The sequence below is a fragment of the Magnolia sinica genome, chromosome 9 (assembly GCF_029962835.1).
Source record: "Magnolia sinica isolate HGM2019 chromosome 9, MsV1, whole genome shotgun sequence".
In the NCBI taxonomy this organism is placed as follows: domain Eukaryota; kingdom Viridiplantae; phylum Streptophyta; class Magnoliopsida; order Magnoliales; family Magnoliaceae; genus Magnolia; species Magnolia sinica.
In genome coordinates, this window is record NC_080581.1 from 20,528,700 (window position 1) to 20,540,686 (window position 11,987).

An 11,987-nucleotide genomic window follows, 5' to 3' on the forward strand; every position below is an offset into this window, starting at 1 on the left:
CATCCCCTTGTTCGTAGTAGTGGGTGAAGCTCTTAGTGCTATGCTGTGGAGAGGAGAGGAGTTCGGATTATTCTAAGGTTTCTAGCCTGCTAGAAATGGACCCTAGATCTCTCACCTTCAATATGCGGATGATACGCTTCTGTTCTGTGAGGCAGAGGCAAGTGCAGTGGACAATATCCGTAAATTGACTGTTTGCTTTGAGGCAGTGTCAGGCTTGAAGGTTAATGCCGCAAAATCAGAGCTTCTTGACATCCACGTTGGGGAGGAACAGCTTCAAAATCTTGCAGACATTTTCGAGTGCAAATCCGGCTCCCTCCCACCCACTTATCTTGGCATGCCGCTTTGTTTGGGAAAACCGCCTATCCATCTTTGGGACAGAGTGATAGAGAGAGTTGAAAGGAAGCTTGCTTGTTGGAAGGGGCATTCTATGTCATTGGGGGGTCGTCTAACCCTCATCAAGACAGTGTTCTCGAACATGCCCGTCTATTTCTTGTCCTTATTCCAATGCCCGAAGTCAATTCACTCTAGGCTTTAAAAGTGGAGAAGACAAGATCTGTGAAATGGCAATAGTGAAGGGAAGAAAGTTCATCTCCTCAAGTGGGCCGAGGTGTGTAGGCTGATTAAGGAAGGAGGGGCAGGCATCAAACCTTTGGGGCATATGAACACCACTTAATTGGGAAAATGGGTTTGAAGGTTTGGAGTAGAGGAAGGGAAACTGTGGAGAGAAGTTGTGGCCAGTAAATATGGGACACAGGAAAGCGGTTGGTTCGTGAAATCTCCATCGCTTCATCGGGCCTCCGCCATTTGGAAAGCGATGGCATCTACTAAACATTTTGTTCGCAGGGGCACGTCTTTCTCATTAGGAAAAGAGTTCTCACATTCGTTTTTGGGCTGACAAGTGGTGTGATGAGCATGAATTGCGGACTATGTTCCCGAGAATTGCTAGGCTAGCCCCCGACCGATTCATCTTGATAGCTGATTGTTTCTCGGTTATGGGGGAATCAGTAGTTTGGACGCCGCCTTGTCGCAGAGATCTTTTGGATACAAAGATCGATGAATTCTCTAGCCTCCAAGACTTTCTTAGAAATGTCAAGATTAATCCTATCGAGGAAGATTCTATGGTGTGGGCCAGAAACACTTTTGGGAAGTTCTCCGTTAAGTTGTTATTCAAGGTAATTCCAGACTCCTCATCGTATCCCATGCCATCCGTTTCATCATTGGTTTTATGGGGGGCCTCGAGTGGCGGTTTTCATTTGGTTAATCTGTCGGAAGCGAATCCTTATGATCGATAACTTGCAGAGAAGGGCGATGATTCTTCCAAATATTTGTTGCATGTGTATGGGTAATGAGGAGACGATTAATCATCTCTTTATCCATTGTCCCCTTGCCTTTAAGGTGTGGAGTTGCTTTTTTTCACTATTCCAGTTGACATGGGTGATGCCGAAGTCAGTGGACGATCTTCTTTAGGCGTGGCATGGTGGAGGTGTTGGGAGGTCCGGTAAAGCTAGGTGGAGACTCATTATAGTAGTGTTCTAGGCTATTTGGGGCGCGAGAAATCGTTGTTGTTTCAACAATGTTTGGGCAAGGGCTGAGGAGGCTAATTGTGTGGCCTCATTGTATTTGGATAGATGGGCGTGATTGCGTCTTTTGGCATTGTATTCTTTGTTCGTTGATTCGAGCTTTCTGATAAATTCTTTATTACCTCTTTTTTTTAAAAATTATAATAATTAAAAAAAAAAAAAAAAAAAACAAAACAAAACAAAGAGCAGAAAAGGAAATGGCCATTTTCTGAAGAAAACTGTGGAAAGGAAAGCTGATTTCTACCATCCTCGTCTTTTGTAAATGAGGGAAACCATCACATCAGAGGAAATCGATTTCCTTTTCCACGGTCTAATCCTGTTTTCCACCAATCCAAAGAGGCCATTAGTGCAGATCTGGCCAGGCTTGCCACCCCTTGTAAGCACCATATTCCTTTTCCTCAAATCATGCAGACTACCTTCATGTAGCATCGAATGGACTGACAAATTGGATAAACATGTTAAAAGTAGTTCAGCATCTATATTATACTAGTAGGACTGTCGGAAATTCAATTAGTTTTTGAAAGCTATTAGCAGGGGACTTACCAAGGCAGACCGGACATGTTGGCTGTTCTGTTGAGCTTGCAAGGGAAGTCTGTGCATGTTCTATTGATCCTGTGTACTGTACATCGACAGTAAAAAGGACACAGCAAACTTCTACCTATATCAAACCGAAAAGCAATAAATTTGATGAAATAAGAGAACATTTCGACTTCAAGAAACAGAAACTTAACAGGTCAGACTGGTATGACCATATCATTCTTCCAAATAGTAAACTATATATCACAAGTAGCACAAACCTCCAAAGAGGAGAAATGCCTCCCATTGAAATACCGGTAGAAATTATCCGCGGAGTTCTGGCTATCAAACCTGATCAAAATGCTATAGCGATCCTCCAATCCATCATTCCTAAATCCCCAAATAAACATCAAGGTCAATCAGAGAACCACAATCCAATCAACTCAAACTTTATGAAGCAATTGCCAGCCACCTTAAGGAGAACATTTTCATCTCTACCTCTTATCTATTCTTTTGTGCATGGGGAACATGTTGCGGTGATTTTCAGATTTGAGACCCCCGTACTAGTGGGCCTTCACATAGGGCTGTCAACAGGTCAGGTTCAAGTCAGGTTCTACAGTAGCTGTACCAGGGCTGATTGGGTTTGGATCTTGCTGGGTCATGGTTCCTTATGTCTCTCTCTGACTTGGACCCAGATCCAAACGAACGGGATGATAAGGACCTTTATATAGTTGGGACCACACATGGTGCCCCTTTGACACATGCATGTTGGGCAAATGGCAAACCTCCCTCCATTGCCAGATTAATCAATAAGTATTCAATGGATAAAGTATCATTGCAAGTGGGAGTGTGGTGCACCCATTACCAGCCCCAAGCCTGGAGAAAGGAGGATTGTGTCAGGTTGGCAGCGGGCATAAATTTTTGCCACAACTTATTTCATGAATCCTGACATCACGTAGTGGAATGGTGAAACAGGATTTATGTAGCTGGCTCCAATTAGTTGGGAATTGGGAAAAGGCTTAGATAATGAAGACATTTTATATATGCAATATTACTAATAGAACCAACCGGACCCAACCCAATCCAATTTTAATCGGGCTAGAGACAATGGACCTGCCTTAAATCTGACTAGACCCAATCTTTAACCAGGTCCTTTTTTTTTTTTGTGGGGGGGTTGGCGGGGATGGTCAAGTACCCATTGACAGCCCTACTTCACATAGATGAGTAATAGCCCAAAAATCAAGGCAATAGGATTAATCTTAGTTATTGAATCAATGTTCTATAATTGGCTGGTTAAAAAATGTTGAGCAAAAGGAATGCAACGATTCAGTTTCAGCATCTAAAATTGCATCAATTAAACAGCTGGAACCGACCAACCTTGGTGGTTTTGAGCTATGATCCATGCATTTGATGGCACAGCAGGTTTATGGTTTTGGTCATCCTAGACAGGTGCCATATTTGGAGTGGATATGGCAGGAAGAGGAGATTAAAATATTCACTTACGATGGCAACTTTTAGTAGTATTTCTTCCAATAGCCAATACATGAAAGCATTAGTGGTGGTACAGTAGTAACAGTTATAAAGCAAAACATGTTCCTGAATTCAACCTGACAATTCGCATCTCCAAACTATGTTGAATGAACGAACCACAGAACTGGCAAAAATCTGCATATGTCATATGATTTGGAACGGCAAGCACGCAAACAAGCGGTTTCCTCCCCACCTAAAAAAGATCAAAAGAAAAAGAAAATCTTATTTTTCCGAACCCTGTGTTTCTAGGAGGAAATATACAATGTGCTCTAACAAGCAAAATACTGTTTTTTGTTCAGCCAGCAAAAGTACATGGCACGCCCGACCTCTCTGTATTTTTTTTTTTCTTTGATAAGCAACAACCTCAGTAATAGAAACAAATATAGTTCAATCCATTAAGGCGGTGGATAGGGACAGGACAGCAAATCAACATAGATTGGCAACAAAACCCATGATAAAGACTGTTTGTTAATGTCCCAAAAACTACCTCCATCATCAAATCTAGTCATACAACCAGCAGTTCTTCTTTCCTGTTGAAAATGAACTGTCTCGTAAACGTCCACCAATCAGACAGTTAAAATTGTACACCAGAGAAGATTCTTGCAACATGGCCAATTTATAATGGTGCCTGCCGGCTGAATGGTCTGATCATTTAAAGGCAGGCCCAACGTGTACAGATGTTGGTCCGAGTAAAAACTGGAAGCTGAAAATCAAAGAACTATGCATTTTTTTTATAGAAGTGTTGCAATTATATCAAAAAAGAGTTCAAATAATTGCTAAATCATACCATACAGGTAGAGAAACACAAAAAATATATCAAAAAAAAAAAAAAAAAGAAGTAAAAATACATCTATGACCACTACATCCCACCAAGAGATTCTCTTAGAAATTCCCCCAAAAAATGTTTTTTTTTTTTTTCAAAAATAAATTCATCTTTTCTTCACCTCCCATACGCTACCTCGATATCATCGACACATATCACATGTCTCGACGATATAAGGAACTTCATAAAGGAATCTTGATGACTATCTCGCGATATTTCAAAATACCGCACGATATTGTTGACACAAAATACAATATTATTATTTCCTGGTTGTTTTGTACCGAGCACCTATTTTAGCAATAATATTGGCCATATCGTCAATATTGAAACCATTGGGCATCAGTACCCCATTCATCAAGAGTTTTTGCTTTGTTCCAATCATGATGTATTGCGTTACTTGAAATCCCAAAAGAAATTGAGAGCCCATCATGCTAGGTGAAGCGTGTATGTTTAGAAGTTGATATTAGGGCTGTACACGAACCGAGTTAGCTCGGTTAGCTCGCTCAACCTGACTTGAAATAGCTCGATTTGACTCAGTTCGAAACTGAGTTCGAGCCGAGTTGAGCTGATTTTTGAGTTCGAAAAAATTTCAAACCGAGTTCGAGCTTGCCCGAGCTTGACTCAACTCGGATCGAACCAGTTCGGTGACTCGGTTACTTTGATATTGATGTTGCTAAGTGTTTGTTGAAATGACTCAACGAAGTGTCGGCTGGTGGCAAGGAAGGTATGTATATGAAACAAATAACCTTTTTTCTTGATTTTGATGTTGCCTACAAGGTATTTGATGAAATACCTATACACATTTACATACAGTAAGAAATTGAAAGTGCACTCCAAGCGTTTGTGAAAATGCAGCATAGGCTCGAACTGGCCCAAGTTGCTGACCGAACGAAGCCGACCTGGCCAGTCAGGCTCGAGGACCGAGCCGAGCCGAGTTCGAGCTGGGGTTAGCTAGTGGCCGAGCCGAGTCGAGCTGTGCAAGCTCGACTCGGTTCGACTCGTGTACACCTCTAGTTGATATATTATCTGAAGCATTGGTTCGGTGTAGAAAATAAGGTAGTAAATGCCCTCAACTTAAAAATGCATTTCTTGTTCACCCTATAGTATCCATAGTTGGGTTCGAGTAATTCAAGAAAGACTATGCAGCCAATGGTGATTTTGGGAAGAATTTTCAGCATGTTCTATAGGCTCAAGCACTGAGTACCCAAAGACAATTTGCTTGATGGGTGCCTATTATATGACATAAGGTTGTGTGTATCTAAAAGCTCCATGCTAGAGCTTGTGATGCAAGAGCACCATTCACGTGGCCTTGGTGGTCACTTGGGATAGAAAAAACAACAACCCTAGTTGTGGACTGCTTTACTAGCCAAGTTTGAAGAAAGACATTGGAAATGATGCTCTATGGTGTCAAGGATGTCAGTTAGGCAAGTGTAACAAGTAGAACATTAATCTTCATACTCCACTTATTGTGCCAAACGCCCCATGGGAAAATACCAGCTTGGATTTCATCTTGCGATTACTTAAGACTCAATGTGGTTATGAATCTATCAATGTCCTGATCGATAGATTTCTAAGATAGCCCATTCCCTTATAAGAAGACATTGGATGCTCCATATATCACCAATGTTTTCTTCAAGGAGGTGGTTTATCCATATGACATTCCTTGACAATTGTGTCTAGCAGTGCTATTAACTTTATGGGTTACTTTTCCTGAACTTTGTAGTCTAAGATGAAACTAAACAAAAGTTCTCAATCATTTATCATCCTCCAGCAGACAGAAAGATCGAAGTCATCAACCACAGTATTGAAAATTCTTCAACACTTGGTTCGTGAGCATAGGTTCATGGGAGCTCATGTTGTCCCATGCTGAGTTTGCCTATGACAACTTTGTGAAACCCACCACGTGACTCTCTCCTTTTGAGATTTGACTAGCATTAGATCTCAACAGCCTATTGATTTAGTTCCACCTATTATTGCAACTAGACTGAGCCAAGATGCCAAGGCTTTTGCACTGAATATCAAGGAAACACACCAAGGCTTTTGCATGTAGATATTCAGCGACACTTTGCACAAATTCAAGAAGGGGATTAGGTCATGGTGTGCCTCAAACTAGAGAGGTTTCCCACAAAAACCTATATCAAGTTAAATTCTGGAAAGGCAGGTCTTTAACATGTTCTAAGGAAGCCAAGTGAAAATGCATACTTGATCGAGTTTACCTTGAAATGAAGATCAGCCCTATTTTCAATGTGGAAGACGTTAAGTTTACCTTACACATCAAGAAGATGAGAGCATAGAAGAATGAGCTATATAGATACTCAAAACACAACACCAGTTGAACGAAGCTATTGAAGATGTGCTAGACAATCAGATGGTTTCAACGCCTAAGAAATTTCTAGTCAAGTGGAGAGGATTTCAATAGACAATTTCAAACACATCAACCTGGAGCTGTACAAGGAGTGTACCATCAAAAACTCAACAGAGCTGAGTTCATTGAAGCTAGGGAGAATTGATGCAATCACGCCCCAACATACGAGTGTGTATGGGAAGGGGCCCAAGTGAGGCCTTGCTTGAGCACACTTGGAAGGAGTCTCTTATTTGTTGTTGTTTACTTTTGTTTAAGCTTTCTTACCTCTTTCTTTTTACTTGTAGAAAATCCTATTCTAGTAGATTAGGAAAAGCGATATTCAATAAGGATTCATAAATAGTTTTTGCCATACATATGGAGAACTGTATGAAATTCTTTTAATAAGAATTACTGAGAGTTTTTCCTGCAGTATAAGAGGGTGGATAGTTTGTGTGATCTCTAGTATAAAGGCTAGAGGACTGTTGACCTTTGCTCTCAATCTTTCTTCTTCTTTCCATCTATCTGTGCGTGTGGGTGTTTTGAGCTTTAATCCGATACGCAAATTTCAGTTTGCAATTAGTTTCAATTCACATTCTACTTGCATTACCCTCTGTTTTTTATACAGTCCCAAAAATTTGTACTATGCAAGGGTGGAAAAGAATGAAAAATTGCATGTGTCAATGAGATATGAGGTGAAGTATCAATTCCATGTACATGCATGCATTCATATACATAAAGACAGGGAGAGAGGGAGGGAGAGAGATTGAGTAGAGTACCGGGAGATCGGAGGTTGAGGCAGAGGGAGAATCTTGGGAGTAGAGGTGCATGATTCCCCTCGTTTCTTCTATTCTAGGGTTTCCTGATGAGAAATGAACGGCCTGTGTCAAGGCCGATGCCTGAGTGAGCTCTGAACCGGAATTCATGGCGAGAGGTGGCCGGAAAGCGTCTTCTTCTGCTGCTGCGGCGGCTGCACCGCTGCTGGTAGAGGTGGCGGACATGGTCAAAGATCGAGGAGAGCAAGGCGACCATAGAGGAATGAAGGAGATGAGAGAAAATTCTCGCAGACAGACTTCAAGCCTGTTTGGCGCGCGAGATTCAGTAGCATTAGACAGAATGGAATTGGTTTGGTACAATGATCATCCAGTGTCAGGGTTTGTCTTGAAATCCCAAGTTTCAAAGGACATGTTATTCCGTGTTTGGAAGGTAAGCGTTGAAAATGTAAACTCTAGATTTTATCTCGAGGACTCTGGCAGTCGCAGGAAGTTCCTGCACTGGAAACCTAGATGGGGCACACCGTGGTGTTTATGAGAAATCCCCTCCGTCCATCCGTTTTGTGAGCTCATTTTAGGACGAAAGGAAAATTTTAGTAGGATCCAAGACTCAAATGGACCGCACTAATGGAAAAGGTGGGTAGGAAAATTCCTACCGTTGAATCCTCCCTGGCCTACAGTGATGTTTACCTGCCATCCATACCGTTCAAAACGTTATTCCTACTGGGATAAACTGAGAACACAAATATTACGGTGATTCAAAACCAGTGGCTCCACAAATATTTCAACCATGGACGTTTTTGGCCTACTTTAGTATTTGGATCCAGCTCAACTTTGGATTCATGTCTTAAAATCAGCTCACAAAAAGTATAGACGGGGTGGATTTCTCATAAACATCACCGTGGGCCCATCTTAGTTCCCGGTGCAGGAACCTTCCAGTGAAAGCCTTCAGCAGGAAATCTGTGTTTGGGTTGGCATGGCTCCACTCTGATTTGACTCCATCCATCGTATCCAAAGCACTCAAGTGGACTACGCCATATGAATCAATGGAGATAATGATTCCACTGTTAAAACCTTAAAAGGACGAGCTATAGATGTCCTAAAGTGGGGTGAATATGGCAATACAAAATATTTCAATGCAATATGGAATAATAAAACAAATATACTCAATTGTTTAGAGTACCGAATTCTTGATATCAAATAGTTCGTAGGACAACCTTCATGTAAAATATATAGGCAGGACAACCTTATTTCACGACGACTTTGAGATCAAAATATTAAACTTACCAAAAAACGATCAATCACAAAGAAAACATATAAAAAATAAATCAATCACTATAATGCACAAAGAGTTATAGTAGTTCGGTGGTTGACTTCACACCTACTCCACTCCCAAAATTACTACCCTCGTAATTTTGGCTTTCACTATTCAAGGTTTTCATAGTTCACTTTAACAACCTTATACGGTCTATGAGATTTTCACGGGCTCACCACAACAAAACCCACTATGTGATTTTCACGGGTTCACCACAACAAAACCCACTTTGTGATTTTCACGGGCTTACCACAAAACAATCCTTTTGAGATTTTATGGCTATCTCAGAAAAACTCAAATATAAATGAAAGTAAAACAGTACTTATCTTCAATTGGCAAGTCGAAAACATAATTGTAGTTTTGAATGTAACAATCTCCTTTATCGGGATATAAATGAAGCCGTGTATGCGTTCAACCTAAAAAAAAAATGTAGGGATCTAATATATTTTCAATGAAACGAACAATACCCTAATGCTGCAAATTCGATTCTTTAAATCTCAAGTAGAGTATGGATTAATATAGTAAAACAGTTTAAACAAACTTGAGAAAAATAATATAATTAGCTGAATCAAATATAAGAATTACCTCTCAAATAGCTTAAAGAGGCTTGGACTTTCACTCTTTTTATTGAGAAGATGAATCTGTCTTTTTCAGTTTTTGAAAGAGTGAGAGAAAGTCTCTATTTATAGCCAAAGGCATTGAAAATTCGGCTAGCCGAATTCCAACAATTGCGTTCTAACGGATATTTGGATTTCGCAGGAAGAAATCTTTCAAAATTTTGTTTGTCGAACCTCCAGTTCAGCTGGCCGAATCTTAATGAGATCCAAAATCTTATCTCACTGGAAACTTGACCAAACATCCTTCAGGCTAGCCGAGCGGGCAGGTTCGGCTGGACGAACTCAAGGTTGGGTTGGCCGAACTTGCTCTGGAAATTTTGTCTTGTTGTATACTTGCCCGAATAATGTTGGGTTGGCCGAAGGTAGTTAGGCTGGCCAAACCTGATCGGGTTGGGCTAACTCTAGTGTATTTTACTTAGAATAATATGTTATCGTAATATTATGTGAAATACACCTAATCTAAGGTCAATCTAAGGTAATACCACCTGATGGTTGACAAGTACAAAGTGTTCTGATCTTCAAACCAAGTAAGGCTTTAAAGGCTTGAGATGTTGATCGAGTCTTTACGAGGTATTTGTGAGTTGTCAAAGCGTATCTTCATGAGTGTTTGTGCTCCTTTCAGGACTACAAAATTTTGACAATTTTAGTTGTGCTTAAGTATAAGCACTTAGAACCCTTCTTACGGCCCATGATAATGTTTATGTTAGTCATACAGACCTAGACTTGGATGAAGGAAAAACAATTATCCAATTGATATAATTTTGTGGTGTTGTCCATTTGAGCTCTGGATATGCTTATTTTAAGGCGCAATCCCTAAAACGATCACATCAAACATATCGATAATTTGGATATAACACATACATTATGATTAGGCTAACATAACTTCAATACACTACCTCTGAGGTCGGGCAATCTGCTTCGTGAAACCTCCATGGTGTGTTGACATCACAAGTTTGTGGGCCCCACCATGATGTATGTAATATATTGAAACTATTCGTCCATTTGGCGAGCACATTTTAATTCATGATCTCAAAAATAAGACAGATTTAAGGCTCCTGTGGACCACACTGCAGAAAAGCAATGGAGATGTAGGGATTGAACTTGTACCGTTGGAACATTCTTGGGGTCACAAAAGTTTTGGATCAATTTAACAAATTTTCCCCTAATCCATTTCTGTGTGACTATATGCAACACCCTGAATTTTCACTATTTTGGATTTCCAAAATTCCTTATATATATATATATATATATATATATATATATATATATCTATATATCACTAGCCTATATTGTCACTTACTGACCCTTGACGTTCGGGGTGAACCTATACGTGAGAGGTACCTGAAAAGAATCCGCCTGATCACTTAAACATTAAGTTTAGCCTCGTGAATTGTTCATTTAGGGCCCAAATCTAACCGGTCTATCACTGACTAATCAAGACAACCATAACTAAATTAAAGATATACACAAAGTCAAGCCAGTTATGGGTCGTATCTTAATTAACGAACCAAGTCAACTTACTTATTCATTTAGCCCAAGAACCAATGGTTTAGAGTGATCATGATTGAATCACCATTTTTACTAATTTTGAATAGGCCACACTATGAACATAATTAATTCATACCATAATCATTGCGCACAAGAAATCTCACTACCTAATTCATTCTAGAAATGCATTGATTATCTAAACAAGATCTATACTGCTCGTTAGTGGGTCCGAAATTATAGAATAATGTCTATCTCACTAGGTTTGATGTCCATCATGAGTAACGAACCAAGAAAATGCATAGAATTGCTCAACTTGGGCCAAAAGCTAAATGCTTGAAACGCGCGAATCCCCTACGCTGAAATCTCAAAACTTACGTGAAATAAACATTTCGCTCTTTCGCGAAGTTGCAGCTTTTCAACCATTAGATCGCAACCAAACTCGAAGCGTGAGTTAAGGATATTTTTCTTCTCATATCCGTATAACTATGGCCTCAATCGATCACCGACGATCGTTTATTGCAAGTAGAGCCCCCACGGTCGATTGAGGCATTTGATCTCTACCCAATTTGGACGAATCGCTCATCCTATGATGGGGCACCTGCACCATGGTGCGGATGAGCCAGCGAGCCCCCGTAGGGGCCTTGCAAATCAAAATTAAGCCCACTAGGGGCATGCATGTTAGAAAAAGGACCCTCATGGTCATTTAAACACAATTTCTAGACTATTTAAGCCCAAAAATCACTCCCTCACTCCTATACAATTTTTTTTTGTTGCAAGGGAGAGAGGCAGTGGGGAGAATGGAGGAAGGAGCTCCTTCCCCTTACCGCTGCCTACAAAGGGCCCTGCAACTGCGCCCCACCATAGAGAGCAGCCTACCTGTGATAGAAAGGTAACCCTCCAGCCCTCTCCAAATTTCAACATTGTAGAACTATTTGCATGTGCCCTTATAAGCTAATTCAGTTGGCGTAGGGCCTCGATACGCCAATTCGCGGACTTGAAACCTT

At 40.5% G+C, this 11,987-nt stretch overlaps 1 protein-coding gene across 4 annotated transcripts in view; it reads right to left on the minus strand.

The window, feature by feature from the left end:
- Nucleotides 1-8,018, minus strand: part of LOC131254707 (BRAP2 RING ZnF UBP domain-containing protein 2) — a 45,356-nt gene extending 37,338 nt beyond the window's left edge. For 2 of the 4 annotated variants that reach the window (XM_058255405.1, XM_058255406.1), the window contains exons 1-4: nt 7,570-8,017; nt 3,704-3,819; nt 2,378-2,486; nt 2,124-2,238 (exon numbers count right to left, since the gene is read on the minus strand). In XM_058255405.1, coding sequence (XP_058111388.1) covers nt 2,124-2,238; nt 2,378-2,486; nt 3,704-3,819; nt 7,570-7,791 — 562 coding nt within the window. In that variant the 5' untranslated portion in view covers nt 7,792-8,017. Of the gene's footprint in view, nt 1-2,123; nt 2,239-2,377; nt 2,487-3,703; nt 3,820-7,569 lie in introns of all 4 variants that reach the window. The other 2 variants (XR_009175808.1, XM_058255404.1) reach the window with 2 other exon arrangements.
- Between the last annotated feature and the right edge of the window lie 3,969 nt (nt 8,019-11,987).